General features: G+C 43.7%; 3 protein-coding genes across 4 annotated transcripts; all 3 read right to left on the reverse strand.

The window, feature by feature from the left end:
• Positions 1-32: 32 nt before the first annotated feature.
• LOC143896413 (uncharacterized) lies at positions 33-5,737 on the reverse strand. 2 transcript variants are annotated; one of them, XM_077404298.1, is made up of 2 exons: positions 5,495-5,737; positions 33-755 (listed from the first exon to the last, which is right to left on the reverse strand). In XM_077404298.1, exon 2 carries the CDS (start codon positions 743-745, stop codon positions 59-61), a length of 687 nt encoding a protein of 228 aa, XP_077260424.1. In that variant the 5' UTR covers positions 746-755; positions 5,495-5,737; the 3' UTR covers positions 33-58. The 2 variants fall into 2 exon arrangements, with proteins under 2 accessions (XP_077260424.1, XP_077260423.1); XM_077404297.1 differs by having other exon boundaries at positions 5,479-5,737.
• Positions 136-3,923, reverse strand: LOC143896411 (uncharacterized). Its single transcript, XM_077404295.1, has one exon. It carries the CDS (start codon positions 3,921-3,923, stop codon positions 816-818), a length of 3,108 nt encoding a protein of 1,035 aa, XP_077260421.1. The 3' UTR covers positions 136-815.
• A 1,506-nt stretch (positions 5,738-7,243) lies between the features above and the next one.
• LOC143896412 (uncharacterized) lies at positions 7,244-9,661 on the reverse strand. The gene has a single exon (XM_077404296.1). The coding sequence runs from the start codon at positions 9,030-9,032 to the stop codon at positions 7,455-7,457; it is 1,578 nt and encodes a 525-aa protein (XP_077260422.1). The 5' UTR covers positions 9,033-9,661; the 3' UTR covers positions 7,244-7,454.
• Between the last annotated feature and the right edge of the window lie 8,275 nt (positions 9,662-17,936).

Genomic DNA, 17,936 nt, shown 5'->3' on the forward strand with positions numbered 1-17,936 from the left:
TTCTGCCGTCAAATCTTCCTTCCTTCCTTCTACCTCCATCCTTCCGATCTACTCCTCCCTATTTGGCCTGCTTCCTCTCTCGTCCCTCCTCCTTCTCCTCCTCTGGGCTCAAGAGAAGCTTCTCCTCCATCCCTCTCGCGATTTCTTCCTCCGCCGATCTCCCTGTGCACTTGTGCACCTCCCTTCTCCCTTCTTCTCTCTCCCTAACCCTCCTTTCCACCGACTTATCCTCGTGTATCTTGACTCCTATGGAGTTCCCTGCCCTTCTCCTCGCCTCCAAAACCCGCCTCTTCTCCTCCTCGTCTCCTAACTTTACCAAAATTGTTAGCCAAATCCCTCTCTGCCCCACCACTATCACCTCTCTTACCTTCACCTTCACCTTCAGCCCTTCTGCGAAAAGCTCCTTCACTTTCTCCCAGTTGGTCTCCTTACCTTCCCATTTCTCTTTCTCCACTCTTATAATTATATTCCTCTTTCTGAAATCGTCCTCGTTCCTTTTACCCTCACCTGCCCACCATTTCTTTTTTCCCGCCATACTCTCCTCGCTATCCTCCCTCTTCCTTTTGCCTCCCCTTTGCTCCAGCCTTTCTATCTTTCTCTCCAACCTCCTTACCTTCTCCTCCAGCTCCTCCATCCTCTCGTCCTTTTTTCTGTCTTCCTCCTTCTTTTCCCTCAGCATCTTCCTTAGCTTCTCCTCTACAATCCCTTCCACTGCCTCCACTATCATTCTCCCTTCACGCTCCATCCTGCCAGCTCTAAAACAGACCAATTACTCACTTCTCCTTTTCTCTACATTCCTCTTCTTCCCCTCCCACTTATCCTTCTCCCCCATCTCCCCTTCCATCTTCCCCACTACCCTCCTTTAGCTCCTCCAAATCCCCCTTTCCACCCATTCTCTCCCCTTCTAATTCCAGCATCCATTCCTCTCCTCCTCCTTCCTCGTCCAAAACCCATCCTACCGCTTCCTGCCAGCTTCCCTTTCCTGAATTCCATCTTCTACATTCTTCCCATACATGCTCCCACGTTTCCTCCTTATTCCCACACAACCTACACTTCTTTTTCTCCTCCGCTTCCCAATATCTGCTCTCTCCTACCTCGTTCCCTAATCTGAATCTAGCCACCCTTCCCCATCTACTTTCTCCCCATCCCTTCTTCAAATATCCCGGGATACCCTCTCCCTTTATCCACTTATACCACTTATTGTATTCTGCTTTCTCGATCCTCTCCCATCTCTCTTTTCTCTGCGTCTCCCTATCCCCCTCAAACAATTTAAGAAACCATTCGTCTCCATCTCCTCTTATCTTTTCCACCTCTTTTAACCCCACGCCTCTGTCTTCGAAGAACTTTCCTCTCTCTCTTTCCCAATCTGAACCTGCTTTCCCTTCCATCTCTCTTTCCTTCAACTCTTCCCAGGCAGACCTCGCCAGTTCACTTCCTCCACCTTCCTCTAACTTTTTCTCAAATCTCCATGCCCTCATTCCTGCTCTCCCTCTTAATTTCTCCCTTTGCAACTCCTCCCTCACTAGATACCACGGTGTTCTCCCGTCCGCTCCCAATACCCATCTAATGTATCTTTCTTCCATTCTTTCTATTCCTTCCCTTTCTCTCCATCCCCATATTTCCGCTCCATAACTCAACACCGTCCACACCAGTCTATCGAACAGCCACAGTCTTTTTCCCCAGTCTTTCCCGAATCTCCTCTTCCCTATCCCCCAGACTTTTCCCATCACTGCGGCCGCCTTTTTTATCCTTTCCCTTATTTGTGCTTCCTGCCCTCCATTTCTTTGAAACACGTATCCCAAATACCGAAATTCCCTCACCTCTTCCAACTCTTTTCCTTCCCATCTCCATTTTCTCTTACTGTCCCTCCCTCCTCCTTTCCTAAACCTCATTATTTTTGTTTTCCCCACGTTCAATTCCAATCTCTTCCTGCCCAGGTAACCCTCTAGTCTTTCTATCAGACTCCTCATTTGGTCCTCATCCTCTGCAATTAGCACGATATCATCCGCGTAGGCCAGAGTATACACCCTCTTGCCTCCTAGCATTATCCCTCCCCATTTAACTCTATCCATTTCCTCCTCCAGGTCTGCTAGCAACACATTGAACAGAATCGGGCTCAAAGGGCATCCCTGCCTTACTCCCCTCCCCGTCCAGAATACTTCTCCCAATTCGTTTCCTCCTCTTACCCTACTCTTCGTCTCTCTTAGCATCTCTTCCGTCCTTCTCACCAGTCCTTCCCTTATTCCCCTTTCTCTCATAGCTTTTATTAGTATTCCTCTATCCACCGAATCGAACGCCGCCTTCAGGTCCACAAAACATGCTATCAGTTTTCCCCCTTTCTTCTCTAACCTTCTGTTCACCATGTAGTTCAACACGTAAATGTTGTCTATCGTTCCCATTCCCCTTCTAAAACCTGTCTGGTTGTGTGGTACCATTCTCTTTCCCTCTATCTCCTCCCTTATCCTCTCCGCCAGAATAGCCGTGTACACCTTATACAAAGAGGGCATTATTGTCACCCCTCTATATTCCTCTGCCTTCTTTCCTTCCCCTTTCTTTATGATTGGCGCAATTATACCTTCCTTCCAAATTTCCGGCCATCCTCCCCCCTTCCATATCTTATTGATAAATTTCCATGTCCAAACCTCCAACCCCTTCCCTCCTCGCTTCCATGCCTCTCCTGGAATCTCATCCTTTCCCATTGCCTTTCCGTCCTTTAGCTTCTTTATAACTCTCCTCATTTCCTCTAGACTTATCTCCTCTTCCTCCTCTCCTTCCTTTTCTTCCCTCTCTCCTTCCTTCCCCATCCTCACCCTCCCCTCTACTCCTCCTAATAACTTCATAAAGTGCTCTTTCCATTCTTCCTCCTCTATCCCTTCCTCTATTCCCCTCCTTTTCCTTCTCTCCCTATTCACTATCTCCCATACCTCCGCTTCCCTCCTTGCTCCCTCCACTTTTCTCTCCCATCTCTGGTTCTCCTCTTCCTTCTTTCTCTTACATATCTCCTTAAATTCTTTCCTCCTTTCCTTATACGCACTGGCCTCTCCTCTTTTCTTCCTCCAGTCCCTTAATTTTCTCCTTGCCTCTTTCTTCGCTTCTCGACATTCCTCATCCCACCATCCCACCTTCCCTTTCTTATTTCCGAGCTCCTCCTCTACCCCTTTTATTGCCTCTGTTATTCTTATTTCCATTTCTTCCCATTCCTTATTCAACTCTACTTCTTTTACTTCCACCTCTCCTATTTTTTCTATAAACCTCTTTGTTCCTTCCTCGTTCCACACCCCCCTGCTTCTTTTCTTCCACCCTCCTCTCCTGCCTTCCTCCTCTTCCCCCCCTCTTACTACTACTTCCAATGGGTGATGGTCCGAGTCTACTCTCTCCCCCACTACCATGCTCACTATCTTCTCTCTTACTTCTCCTTCCCCTATTATGTAATCAATCACCGTACTACCTCTTCCCCCCGTGAACGTAAACTCCCCCTCCTCGTCTCCTCTTACATTTCCATTGAATATCTCCCATCCTCTCTCCTCTAAGCTATTTACCAACAGCCTCCCCTCTCTGTCCACTTTCTTGTCCTTCGACCTTCTTCCTTCTCCCAATCCTCCTCCCTCCTCTTCCTCTATCCTCCCACCTTCTTGCCCAGTCCTCGCATTAAAATCTCCCCCAATTATCGTATACCTTCCTTCTTCTTTCTTTTCCATTCTATCTCCTAACTCCTGTACGTTTTCCTCCATCCCCTCTTTCTTTGCATACACCCCTATAATACTCCAGTTCTCACCACCTGTTCTGACCTTTCCCGCAATCCAACCCTCTCTATCTACTTCTATTGTCGTTCCCTTTTCTTTTAATCCTTTTCTTATTCCCATTATCATCCCTCCTATTGCTCTTCCTTTTTTATTCTTTTCTTCGCCATTTGCACCCCCCATTCGTACCCTTTTGGAAATCTCCCCCTTATTCTTTCCCAGCCCTTTTCTCCTATCCAGGTCTCTGACATGACTAACACATCTTCTTTCTTCAGCCCTTCCCAAAAATCCTTATCTTTATTTTCCAACCCCGCTACGTTCCAGAATACTATCCTCCAAACTAACTTACTTTCCCCCTCTTCTTCTCTTCTGACTTTCGTGTTGTCCTTCTCTATCTCACCCCCTCTATCCTCTTCTCCTCTTATTCCCCCGTCTCCGTTCCTACCTCTCCCTCTCCTCCTTTACCTTCTTTCCCTTCCTTCCCTCCTCTGCTCTCCTTTCTTCTCCTTCCCCTTTCGTCCTTTAACACCTCCTCTTCCATATCCCATCTCCACCAAGTATTTTCCAGCCTTATTCTGCCTGCCTTAATCCATGCCCTCCTACCTTCTCTTTCCTCCCCTTTCGCTATCTCTCTCAACCTCCAATTCATTCTTCTTTCCTCCCACGATAGGTCCTCCGTAATTCTTTCCTTTCTCCCCACTAGGCTCCTCTTTTTTTCCATAACCTCCCATTTCTGTTCTTCGTTCTCCAATTTCAACAGCACCATTTCCCTTCCTTTTTCTGCATCACCTCCTATTCTCTTCACCTCTATTGCCTTTACTTTCGCTCCTATTCCTTCTAGTAACTTTTCTGCATTTTCTCTCCTCCCTCCTTCTTTTACTTCCAGCCCTCTTATTACAATGTTTCTTCTTCTCTCCTCCTTTTCTTTCCTTTCCAGCCTTCTCTCCAGTTCTCTTATTTTCTCCCCCGCCTCCCCTCTACCGTTTCCTTCCTCCTCCCTCTTCCCCTCCTTTCTCTCTTCCATTTTTTCCTCCAATTTTCTTATTCTTTCTTCCATTTTCTCCTTCTGCTTATTTGTCTCTTCCCTCTCCTCTTTCCATCTCTTCTCTCGCTCCCTAAACTCCCTTCTCAGGTCCTCTATCTCTTTTCTCATCTCCCTACCCTGCTCCCTGAAACCCTCCCTTAGCTCTTCTCTTACTGCCCTAAATTCCTCCATCATTTCTCCCATTCTTTCTCCCAACTCCTTCACACCTAACTCCGAGTCTTTTTTAGGAGATCTTGCCGTCATATTACTTCTCTTAAAAATCTCCTCCTTTTCCTCACCCCCGCTCCTGTCCATTTCCTCCCTCTTCCTTTTCCATAACTCTTCTAAATTTCCCGTGCTCCCCCTCCTAACTTTCTCCTTTTCCTTAACCTTACCTATCGCACTCTTTCCCTCCCTCCCGTTTTCTCTCCCCTTCACTCATCTCCTCCTAACTCGGCTCACTTCCCCCTCTAGCTCCACCACCTACTCTATGCCCTGCCTCGCGCTGCTGTCCGCGTCCCGGATCCTGTGTTGAGTCGCCCCTCTCTCTTCGCTATTGTTCACGCTCTGCCTCGTGCTGCCGCTCTCGGCTCGGCTCACCTGCCGTGCGCCCCTCTAGCTCAGCTAACGTTCGTGCTTACACCTTCTCAGTGCCTAGCCGCTTTACCTCCCTTTATCTCCTCTTACCTGCCCCTCCTCTGTTTCCCTTCTTACCTCCTCACTCTCTCACCTCCACACCTCCTCGCTCTATCACCCTCTCCTTCCTCAGCCTCCCTCGTCACTCTCTACTAGACCCTTTTGCTCTCACTCGCTTTCACACCTGTCACTCTCGTTCTCTCCGGAACCGGAAGTCTTTCGGAAGTAAGACCGGAGACTTCAAAAAACAAGGCGATGTAACAGTTAGATCAGAAGGAGCTTGACGATCCGTCTTCAAATTCGGCAATCTTTAATATCTCAAAGTGAGAGACCTGCTCGGTATGGCGAATACCAGTCAACTGCTGCAGGCTCTAATTGTTTCCTTGCTAAATAATCCACTGCAAAAGCTATATCAGGTCGTGTGGCATTCGCCAGATACATCAAGCTTCCTATTGCTTCTCTATAAAGTACTCTTATAATTTCCTTTCCAGTGTTTTTTTTTCTTCTAATTTACTCGTTTTGTTTTTGTTGCTCATCCTTCTGGTTACCATAGGAGTACTCTGAGGCTTGCATTCATTCATATGGAACTTTTCCAGTACGCTCTCAGTATATTGCATCTGATGAATATTCATATATCTTTCGTCTTTGTTTCGTTCTATTGTTATTCCCAGAAAATTCTTGGGTTCTCCAAGATTCTTTGTCTCAAAGATTTTACTCAACTTTTCTATGATTTCCTCTAATTTCTTCAGATCATTGCTTGCAACTAACATGTCATCTACATAAAGTAATATGATTACTATTTTGCCTTCTTTTCTCCACGTGAACAGGCATGGCTCATGTAGATCATTCGGTAATTATGCAGTATAGGGGAAGCACCTCCGATGACCTTGACCTTGACATATGTTGTCAAGGTCACCCTCCTGAGTGACCTTCAGAAGGTTTTAGCCGTCGCTCGTTTTTTATTAAAAAATTATAAACAAAAAAAGTTTCGAAAATATAGCAGTTATTTTAGGTACTGAGATGCATAAACGACTAATATTACGTTTTTCTTTAAAGCAGAGAATACTTTATTTCGCGAGAAAGTCGCTGCTTTACCAAAACACAACATTTAAAGCAGTAAATTGTTGATAAATTGAAATTTTTTTGTTAAAGCAGAGAATACTTTATTTTGCGAAAAAATCGCTGCTTTACCAAAACACAACATTTAAAGCAGTAAATCGTACCTATGTAGGTTAGTGACGCGCTTTAAAAGTATTTAAGTGTTTAAAGCGCGTCAACCTAACCTATATATGCACCTATATATGCTATATTTTCCAAACTTTTTTTGTTAATAACTTTTTAACGAATAGCGAGCGACGGCTAAAACCTTCTGAAGGTCACTCGGGGTCATGACCTTGACAACATATATCAAGGTCATTGAAATCGGTGAGGTCGCCAAACTTTTTTTTGTTAATAACTTTTTAATAAAAAACGAGCGACGGCTAAAACCTTCTGAAGGTCACTCAGGAGGGTGACCTTGACAACATATATCAAGGTCAAGGTCATCGGAGGTGCCTCCCCTATACTGCATAATTACCGATCATTCTCTAATCCAAGTTTTTTAGCCTCTTCTGAAAATCTCTTATTCCATCTTTTTTGGACTTATCTTTAATCCATACAAAGCTCTATTTAATTTACACACCTTAGTCTTCTTAGTGTTTTCATCCACTTCTACTCCGTCTGGAATTTCCATATATATTTCTTCTTCTATGGTTCCATTCAGGAATGCAGTTTTCACATCTAGTTGGCAGGTATATAAATTATACTTGTTTATTATTGCCAATATGGATCTAACCAAAGACCATCTTGAAACCGGTGCATATGTCTCTTTCAGATCATATACCATCTATTAAAATGTCTGCAAGCTCATTCTTATTCGCGCATTTAATAACTCTATTATTACATTTTTCAAAATTTGACAATTATATTTTTATTCACGATGTGATCTGTTGCACCCGAATCTACAATGAAATTGATTAATTCTTTCGAATTTTTTCTATCTTCTATTAATTTAATCATGCGTAATTTACCTTCTTCTGATTTTTCTTCTTTTGCTGTTTTTGTTGGTATAGGTTAGGTTTCTTAGCTGGTTGTATCTTGGTTATTTTTCCTTTGTTGTCTACTCTTTTTGTGCCTTTTTGCGCAAATCTACCCTTTTTGTTTATATGTTTATTAACGGTTTTATTTAAATACCTCTTTCCTCTAAATTTGTTTGCCTGAGCACCGGCATTAGGACAGCTGTCACCCTTGTGTCCTCTAATCTCCTGGCAGTAATAGCAGAACCAAGCATCTGATCCTGCTAGTGGGCAGTCCTTTGCCATGTGGCCCAATTTGTTGCATCTGTAGCACTTTACTTCCTTGTGCTCTTCTGCGGTAGCCCTCTGCACTCTAACCTCTGATTTCTCTAACTTCTCGCTTTTCTTCTCTGCTTCTAACTGTATCATAAAAGACTTTATTTCATCTATTGTCATTTCTTTAAGACTCGATTGTCTTCTAATCAAATGTACATTTCTCAGCTCTGGTACATTAATTAATACAGCCTGATAAAATGCAGATCTAATTTCTTGTTCTGTAAGAGGTACCGCATTTTCACATGATTCATATTCTCTAATTATTGAATCAAAGCGTGCGCAAAAATCACTTACTTTTTCATTTTTTCTCATTTTAATTTGATAAAGTCTAGCTTGTACCGATGCATGAATAACATTTATTTCACTCTTTTTATATCCTCTTAGTTTCTTTAAAATTTCTTTTTGATCTTTTTCATGTAAGATCCTTTTATGATAATTTTTATCTAAATGATTGATTATTATATCTCTAACTAGACATTTTCTCTTAGCAACTTTTAATTCGGAAAGATTTTTTGGACTTTCAATGTTTGAATCTATTACATCTAACAAGTCGTTATTCATTAACTCAGATTTCAAATAGTCCATCCAAAGATTAAAGTTGGATTTTTGCGTCAGCTTATATTCTCTTCTAATATGCAACCTTTGACTGTTTAGTTCTAATTCTATAGCGCTTTTAATTGTCTCTAAACTTCTATTTTTTCCGGCGGAACAAACTCTTGTTTCATCTAATTTTCTCTTTCTAGACTCTACTTCTAATTCTTTAACCGTTGTTATATCATTTTGTACTGAATTTTGCGTATTCTTATTATTTACCTTTAAACTTCTAAGTTTAACCTTTTCTTTTTCTAAGTTTAGATGGGAAATTTCCACCATATTCTCCATCATCCCGGTGACCTTCGTCATTATTTTGTCCAGCATTTGCATCGCTTTGTCCATTTTTGCGACCAGTTTTTCTTGCTTTTCATACAAAATTTTGGTTCCAATTGGCAGGACTGGACGGTTCTCTTCCCATGCTTTGGTCACATCTATATTTTCTCTGACTTTAGGCATGTTCTTTTTCAGGATTGCACCTCTTGTTTCCGTCTCCTCCTTTTTATCTTTTTCTTCTTTATTTTTTCTTATTGTCTTCTCGCTATCTCTTTCTCTTTCTATTACCGTAATTATACTGGTGTTGCTGTCGTAGTCGACCAGCGCGTCCTGGCCTTCTTCCTCCACCGGAAGATTCTCTGTCTTTTTTTCCATCTATATCGGGATTTAAATATCAATTGAACATTAGCATTCCTCTTTTGACAAGATAAACCAACATTCTTATTGACATATAATAATTTAATTTCTATCACCAAATTTCTTTCAGCGATAAGAATTAAATGCTTATGAGGTTATATAGAACGCACTGCAATTCACAATAACCCCAAAGCGAGAAAAACCACGCGCCTCTGCAGGACTATCCGTACGCGCACACCACTGTCCGTTGCGATCCCCAGCACTGCTGAAAAGATCTATGGGAGCTCGGGTTGATCACGCACACGCACGGGGCCCATACAGATTTACGCGGCTTCCCTGAACAGTAATCAAGCTACACCGCACAGCAAGTCATGTTCGATCACCAACCCGATACACACCGATTTCAAAAAAAAAAATAAACTCATATCGAGTCATATAGAGTTTTATACATACGCATATCATGTTTATACATATATCGTAATCTAGCCATCTAGCATACGCATACATTTACATGTATCGTAATCTAGCCATCTAGCACCGATGCCATATTGTTAGTTGAAATCGATTATGTGGTTGTGCGCGCCCAGCAACAAGTTCCTCGCGCCAAAAACAATGATTCTCGCCGTCTACGATCGGACTTCCGCGCGCCAAAAATAATGACTCGCCGTTCACGATCGGACTTCCGCGCGCCAAAAACAATGACTCTCGCCGTTCACGCTCGGACTTGCACGCACACGTCGCCGACTTGCCACCAAGCGGCATTTTTCTATCTCTTTCTATTGTACATATTCTCTTTTAATTTCATCTTTCTCTACTTCTATCAAGAGGCAAAAAGAGTTTGTCTCCTTCTAACCTCTAACAGCGTTTCTCGAACGTTCTTATTAGCTGGGAATCTCTACTTTTATATTATACATTATCTCTATCTTCTCCAAAAAGGCAGAAATTTGCCTTCTTCTATCCTCTTCTAACTGTATATATTAAACGTTCTTATTAGCTGGTATTTCTCTCGTTTCGCTCGTCAGCATTGAGAATTGTTATTTACTTACCCTCTAATCTTCTAACGCTCTCTTTTCTATTTGGTGTCTTTCGCCGGCGTCTCACGAACTTTTCGTCCACTTATTTACGCGTCTTACAGCGAATCCCGCCACCGTTGCGAGTCGATCCCCGGCGCCGGGCATGCTTGAAACGCAGTGCCTGTGCACTGCGTTTGACACATATGGATATCCATTCACGAAATAACTAATTACTATTTATTTCTATTTTAATTTGACATGGCTACTGGGGGCAAGTCTCGTCGAGACCGTGGACATGTTCGGACGTGCTTTGTCCTGATTAATTTTTGAAGATTGCTGATGCAATCAGCGCCGAGTTTGGATTGAATTTTTCGAGTCTGTATTTATTATATTCGACTTGTTCTTAGCCGTTATGTGATTTTGAGGAGGATTAGGTGCCATAAAATTTACGAAGAAGAAGAAGGCTATTGGGGCCAAGGCTACTCGTGGCATGAGTCTCGTGCGTCAAGAGGCGTAATCGTTTCTATACTTGATAACTAGCGCCTACTCTCGAGGAGCCATCTGCGCAGTCAGTGGGTGTCTCCGCACTAACCGAGTCATCAATCTCGCATCGTGCGTGCAGTGCCTGGACTATCCGAGAACCCGGGCGTGAAGATTCATTCTTAACTTCTTTATATTTACTGCGTGTTGTGGGGAGCAAACGGATTGACAGCCGAGAGCTTTCCAGATAACCGTGCCCTTCCTTGGTTCCACAACTCACCAGCGATACTTGGACCCGTATCACTACAGGCTCTTAGGGCCTATCTACAACGTCTTATAAGTTAGCGGAACAAAGTGAGCAGAATCGATTCTAATTAATATTTTTATTTGTTGCTTATTTGTTGCTAAAAAGTTGCTAAAGTAAAAAATTTGTTGCTCTGTAAGTTTTCTTAAAAAACAATGTTCCGCTAAAAGAAGATTAAGTTAGCGTGACAATATACATATAATAACGAAATTACACATAACAATAACGTAAGAATTTGTTGCTAATTTATTGCTAATTTGTTGCTCGCAAAATAAGTGTAAATAACAGCGGAAAACCTCAACGTGCGGAGTTATAAAAGTAAAGTATCAGAAAAAATTTGTTGCTTGTTTAAGTTTGGTACTGGCGTATTGTCTAAATTTGTTGCTCTCAAAATATCCGAGTTCCGAATTTGTTGCTTGCAAAATAAGTATAAACAATAGCGGAAAAACTAAGCGTGCAGCAAGTTACAAGAGTAAAGTATTAGAAAAAAATTTGTTGCTCGTTTAAATTTGGTACTGGCGTATTGTCTGAATTTGTTGCTCTCGAAATATCCGAGTTCCGAATTTGTTGCTTGCAAATAAGTATAAACAATAGCGGAAAAACTCAGCGTGCAACTAGTTACAAGAGTAAAGTATTGGAAAACATTTGTTGCTCGTTTAAATTGGTACTGGCGTATTGTCTGAATTTGTTGCTCTCGAAATATCCGAGTTCCGAATTTGTTGCTTGCAAAATAAGTATAAACAATAGCGGAAAAACTCAGCGTGCAACTAGTTACAAGAGTAAAGTATTAGAAAAACATTTGTTGCTCGTTTAAATTGGTACTGGCGTATTGTCTGAATTTGTTGCTCTCGAAATATCCGAGTTCCGAATTTGTTGCTTGCAAAATAAGTATAAACAATAGCGGAAAAACTCAGCGTGCAACTAGTTACAAGAGTAAAGTATTAGAAAAACATTTTTTGCTCGTTTAAATTTGGTACTGACGTATTGGTTGCTCTGGATATATCCAAGTTCTGAATTTATTGCTTGCAAAATAAATGTAAATAACAGCAGAGTTGTTAGCATGCAGTTACAAAAAATCAGTTTTGTATCCTTATTGTTAGAGTAAAACGTATAAACGAAATTATGTATGTGTCTATGGTGTATGTGGAATAAAAAGTTATTAGAATTTATGTTTCATGTTTATTCAATACATATATTAGTAACTGAGGATCTGTTTTATAAGTATCAGGTTTTCTTTGTTCTTTTTCTGTTAAGTCATCATACAGCATCCATGTCTTATTTGGACGAAGACATAATGTTGTGAAATGTCTTAGTTGTTGACTTGATCTTCGAGTATGATGTGGTCCTTTATAATCTATCACAGCTAAAAGTGTATATTTTTCTTTCCTATTTTTGACTATCAAATCTGCCGTATAAAAAGACTGTGTTAGAGATCCAGTTTTTAATACAGCGAGCAAATTCTTTTTACAACAAGCAATAAATTCAACACTTGAATATTTCGAGAGCAACAAATTCAGACAATAGGTCCAAACAGTACCAAACGAGCAACAAATTTTTTTCTAATACTTTACTCTTGTAACTAGTTGCACGCTGAGGTTTTCCGCTATTGTTTATACTTATTTTGCAAGCAACAAAATTGAAACTCGGATATTTCAAGAGCAACAAATTCAGACAATACGCCAGTACCAAATTTAAATAAGCAACAAATTTTTTTCTAATACTTTACTCTTGTAACTAGTTGCACGCTGAGGTTTTCTGCCATTGTTTATACTTATTTTGCAAGCAACAACTTCGGAACTCGAATATTTCAAGAGCAACAAATTCAGACAATACGCCAGTACCAAATTTAAACAAACAGCAAATTTTTTTCTAATACTTTACTCTTGTAACTAGCTGCACGCTGTGTTTTTCCGTTATTGTTTATACTTAGTTTGCAAGCAACAAATTCGAAACTCGGATATTTTGAGAGCAACAAATTCAGACAATACGCCAGTACCAAATTTAAATGAGCAACAAATTTTTTTCTGATACTTTACTTTTATAACTCCGCACGCTGAGGTTTTCCGCTATTGTTTACACTTATTTTGTGAGCAACAAATTAGCAACAAATTCTTACGTTATTGTTATGTGTAATTTCGTTATTATATGTATATGATCACGCTAACTTAATCTTCTTCTAGCGGAACATTGTTTTTTAAGAAAACTTACAGAGCAACAAATTTTTTTCTTTGGCAACTTTTTAGCAACAAATGAGCAACAAATAAAAATATTAATTAGAATCGATTCTGCTCACTTTGTTCCGTTAACTTATAAGACGTCTATCTACTTAAGACGCAGAACGCGAGTTGCAAGCACACACACAGTCTACATGTCAACCTAACCTTTTTGTTAGATTGACATGTAGACTGTGCATGTGTCTTGCGACTTGCGTTCTGCGTCTTATGTAGATAGGCCTTTAGAGGCGCAGTCAGACCGTCATTGACGTCACTTGGTTACTGCAAAACGCGCTGGCTAGCCGACATCAGATCTTGCGACTGAGCCGTACTGAATCGGAACAGCCTTATTGCAGCAGTCCAGCGAGACCACTGGGAGGTGGGCGGTGGGCGCATGCATGACTTGACTGGGAGAGGCTACATATTTGCATCACCAGACCAGTAAATGACTCTGACTCTAGGCCCAAAAAGACTCGTGCAGAGAATCAAGGGCCTGAGATAACTTGACTTCTTCGATACAATACGACAGTGTTTGCACCAGCGTCGTTTTCAGGCCACTTGAATCTTCGGATTCTAACACGGATTCGCCACTATTTTTGCGTTCCTTTCTGCCACTATTTACAAAAAGTAGTAGTCTTGCCACTGTTTGCAACGCGGACGGGAGCTAGGCCGCCGTGGCCAGCGTGATTACCGGTAGTAGGTCCGACCGAGAGAACGAGTATGTGCATACGCGATCGCGGAGCGGATCGGCGAGCAACCGGTCGGTCGGCCGCGGGGTTGGTACATGGCCAATAGTGCCTCCGATCACGTAATCTGACTGATCGTTTCCAGTTTCGCCGGGGTGAACTCGCTTCTAGTATTATGGCCACGCGAAGTAAGAAATAAATTCGTAGTGTCAAATTACTCAATTTAAGCTATTTTTAACTATTTTTATAAGTCGCTACTGCTACTCAATATATCGTTAATTTAACTAAAACAATGTTAATTTAATTATTAATTTGACTAATCAATGGAGTTAAAATAATATTTTTTGTGTTAAAATAATAAATTTTGACACACGTGGTAATTAAAAAGAACAAAATGTTATTTAATTGAAGGTATTGGTTTAAATTTTATTTTTTGATATTTAATAGCGTAGAGACAACTATAGTAACTGTATCATTTTTTATTTATATAGAGTATATAGACTAATGATTATATATGTATAGAATACTTTGTAATTAATTGTAATTTCAAGCCGTTTTATCATACACTGTAAATCCAAGTGTGTTATTTCTACACGCATAAGCGTTTAAAAATGACACATTTGACTGAAGCTTGTTTTACGTTTTGTTGCGTGTTAAATCAACACGTTTAATCGTGTTAATATGTTCAATTGTGTTAAATATCATTTAAAACGACAAGAAATGTGTAAGAAGAGCTTTAGTTAAAATAACACACTTGGATTTGCAGTGAATTAGCCGTGTTTCGAAACGGTCGGGAGCAAGGAAGTCTGAGGCGAGTGAATCGAACGAGTCGAAGCTCTGGTAAAAGTGAGCTATATTTCTCTAATATATATTGTCACGACTTTTTGCACTCCCGAACCGCTCCGGGACGTGGGCCGGATCAAAAGGATTTAGGAGAGCGGGATGGTTGGCCTCTCCAGTGATTTCCTCGCACCTCCGATACTCCACGAAATGTTCCGAATGTTGGGCGCCAGACGCGTAACTTCGCGTCCACGAAATCGCGAAAATCTAAACGAGACGCAAAACGAAGTGGGGAGATGCGTGGAATCGGCTAGCTTGACCTAATCACGGGCGGGGTTAATGAAGGGCGGCGCGAGATTCGGCGGGGTGACACGTTAATTTTATACTCAGTCAGATAACAAAGAAAATAACATTTATTGAGTACTGGTTGTCGAGGATATAACAACGTTTATCTATCCGGCTTTGATCAAACACAAGATACATTCCATAAATAAATCAAGAATAGCCGGTGGCGGGGTGTCTGGATTCATCTAACAGAAATAATATTAAAGCGGACGCGAGACACCCACGGAGTATTAATTAAGTTTCTAATAAACACGCTGAAGGCGCTATTCTCAAACAATTAATAATTCGAGTCGAAAGTTATAATACGCAAGAATACTACACTTAATATCACTAATAAGAGTGAGGTTCAACGTAAAATGTCGCGAAATAATGGTACGTCACGCTTGGATTGCGTGAAAACCACGTCCGGAACCGGAAACTCTGTCGCCACGATATCTTAACCCGACGCGAGTGATTCTGCTCGAGCGCAACGGGGAGGCGCCGAGTCATTTAACCAGGCAAAGAATACGATAACTAAGGCAAAATAATGGATTAATGCGGTTCTCCCATAATGCGGAATACCGGTCAACGCGAAATACTAGAGTCGCGATATCGCTAATAACCACGGAACGCCATGAAGAACTACGCAAGTAACATTTGAACGCACGAAACGTGGGAACGCCGGTAATTTCTTAACGCGAGTACAAGTCTAACATAAGTAATCAATCGGCGGGAACGATTTTCGGCCGCCATTAACAATGCCGTCGACATCCCAACGCCAAATTCGAGGTGATCGCGAGCAGGGACGCCATAGGACGTAACGCAAATAATACCGGACCCAAAGTTCTCAACGCAAGAGCAAACCTTACGCGATCGACCCGTAATAACGAAATCCGAACACGCATCGACACGCTAACCCCGACGCTCGAACACAAGAATTTCCCGACGCGAAGAAACGGTAACGCAATTTACGACGTACCGGCCCGTATGCGGCCGTACACCAAGGTCGCGAGAACAACGCAATATGCTCGCGATATCTAACTTATTAACGCCGACCGCGACCTCCAGGGATTCGCCATAACGCTTGCACCACGGTTCCGCGGCCACGATACCATCCCGAGGCCCTTCGCTCTTGTTATCGATCGCGAAATTACACTCGATCTTAACATGCGTTATCCCGAGCGAGAGCGTGCACCGGAAGGCGGTGTCGTGGTTTTACTTTTCGCGATTTACGGGCAACCTCACCGGTGATACGTTTCCTCCGGGGCTCCTCGCCGTCACCTTCCACCAACGATCCTCGATCCGTCAGATAAAGATCGAAATGCCCGACTCGGGGTGGCTATCGCGTATCTTAGCAAAACGTATTATCTCGCCGACGGATGACCAGAGAGTGAAACGCTAAACTTGCTCGATTGCGGAATCGATACGGTACCCCTTCCTGAGGGGCGCGCGAGCCAATCGGGCGCGAGCTTGCAAGCCCGCGGTGTCCCGGCGCAGTGCTGTCGATACGAGGTCCTTCGGGGGCGGGCAACGGTCCCTCGGCAGCGTACGACTCCTCAAATTTTTGCCCTTAGCGGCGGACGGAACTTCGCTCGTGCCGGTGTGCCTCCGGTTTGACCTTGGGGCGGTGGTCAGCCACCCCGTGGGTCGGTGTCTTATGATGGAGATCATTTGCTGAAGCCGGGTGTTTACCCAAGCGTTTGGGGCCCCGCTGTCGGCGGCCTCGTCCGTCGCTGCCGCACTTGCCGCCCGCCTGCCGCGTTGCTCTCGCCAGCCCGCGATTTCTGCTGCTTCCGTGTTTGCCACCTCTCCTTGGTTATCGATCGTCCTTGATTTTTTTCGCCAAGTACTCCCTCGAAGGTTTGCCGTGGTGTGGGTGAGGTGCCGCGCGTATTACATGGCATAACAACAAAAGGAGGTAATCAGAATGCGGAAACGCGATTGAATACGACCCTTGGAGATCTCGTCGTTGCCTTCCTGGTCCGTCCCTGGGCGCGAAATTCCGCGCCTTGTGACGGCGGCGGAGCGCCGCGACGCGCGGCGGCGGCGGCCCGAACGCGCGCACCAGCGTACCTCCGCTAACGCTCGCGCGAGCGAACATCACCGCGGACGTTGATCAGCTGATTCGCGCGCCGCGGTGGACATAAGCTTATTCACCCGTCTTAGCTTATTATGATTCCGCAGCGAGAGCATCGCGATCGACGAGCTTGTACGCGATGCTCCGAGCGGAGAAGTGAGAGAGAAAAAATAAGTGTTTGATATCGTGGGGTCGCAATAGGGATCAGGACGGTGGCGGTGAGTCAGCGTGACAAGATTTGGTAACAAATAACAATATATTCTGTCTAGTTTATGTACATTGTGTTTGCGTGGTCTTAGGCGGCGCCTTGTAGGCGCCTAATCAAAAAATGTAAGTGCTAATGCACGGTTGAAAGTTAATTTGGCGGATGGTCTTCTTTGCAAGGGGCTCAGAGGGGACCGAGTTGTTGTTACGGTCGATTTTAGAGCCCGGGGTGCGCGGTGGCTTGTCCGTCGGTTGATCCGGTCGGTCCACTGGCGATGCCGGAGCCAGAAAAGCTCTCCTGAGCACCGTCTGGCACGCTGTGGTCCGTGTCTCCTTAACGCGGATCAAGTGGAGAGCCGGTGGCCGAGAAATGCGGCAATCCCGTTTCGGGAGCGTCAGTCCGGCTGGCCTGGTGCGGCGCACCTCCGGGAGCTCCAAGGGAATGAGCTTCCACGGACGTATCGCCTGTCCCTTGTCCAGCTCCCGTTTCGTTACCTGCCGCTCCTGCGGCACTGGCTGGTTGGCCAGACGAGATAGCACGTGGGCCGGTGGCTCTTGGTGCCGCTCCTGCGACACCGGTTTAGCGGGCTCCGCCTCCTTCGTGTGCCGCTCCTGAGGTACCGGCGGGTGGGAGAGGCGCTTCCGTCGTCGCTGGCTCCGCGTCCTGGTTCGGCACCTCTTCCTTCTGGCCGTGGTCGGAGTGGGGCCACTCCGCGCCTCCACTTCCACTGTGCCGGGCCCGGAAGGGGCGTCGGGCTTGGAGGGGGCCACTGTCTCCACGATGGCTCCACAGGAGTGCAATGAGCGGAGGAGAAGTCTCTCGACGCTCAATGAGTACTGC

Source organism: Temnothorax americanus, unplaced genomic scaffold (assembly GCF_048541705.1).
Source record: "Temnothorax americanus isolate GAGA-0224 unplaced genomic scaffold, ASM4854170v1 Scaffold180, whole genome shotgun sequence".
Lineage (NCBI taxonomy): Eukaryota > Metazoa > Arthropoda > Insecta > Hymenoptera > Formicidae > Temnothorax > Temnothorax americanus.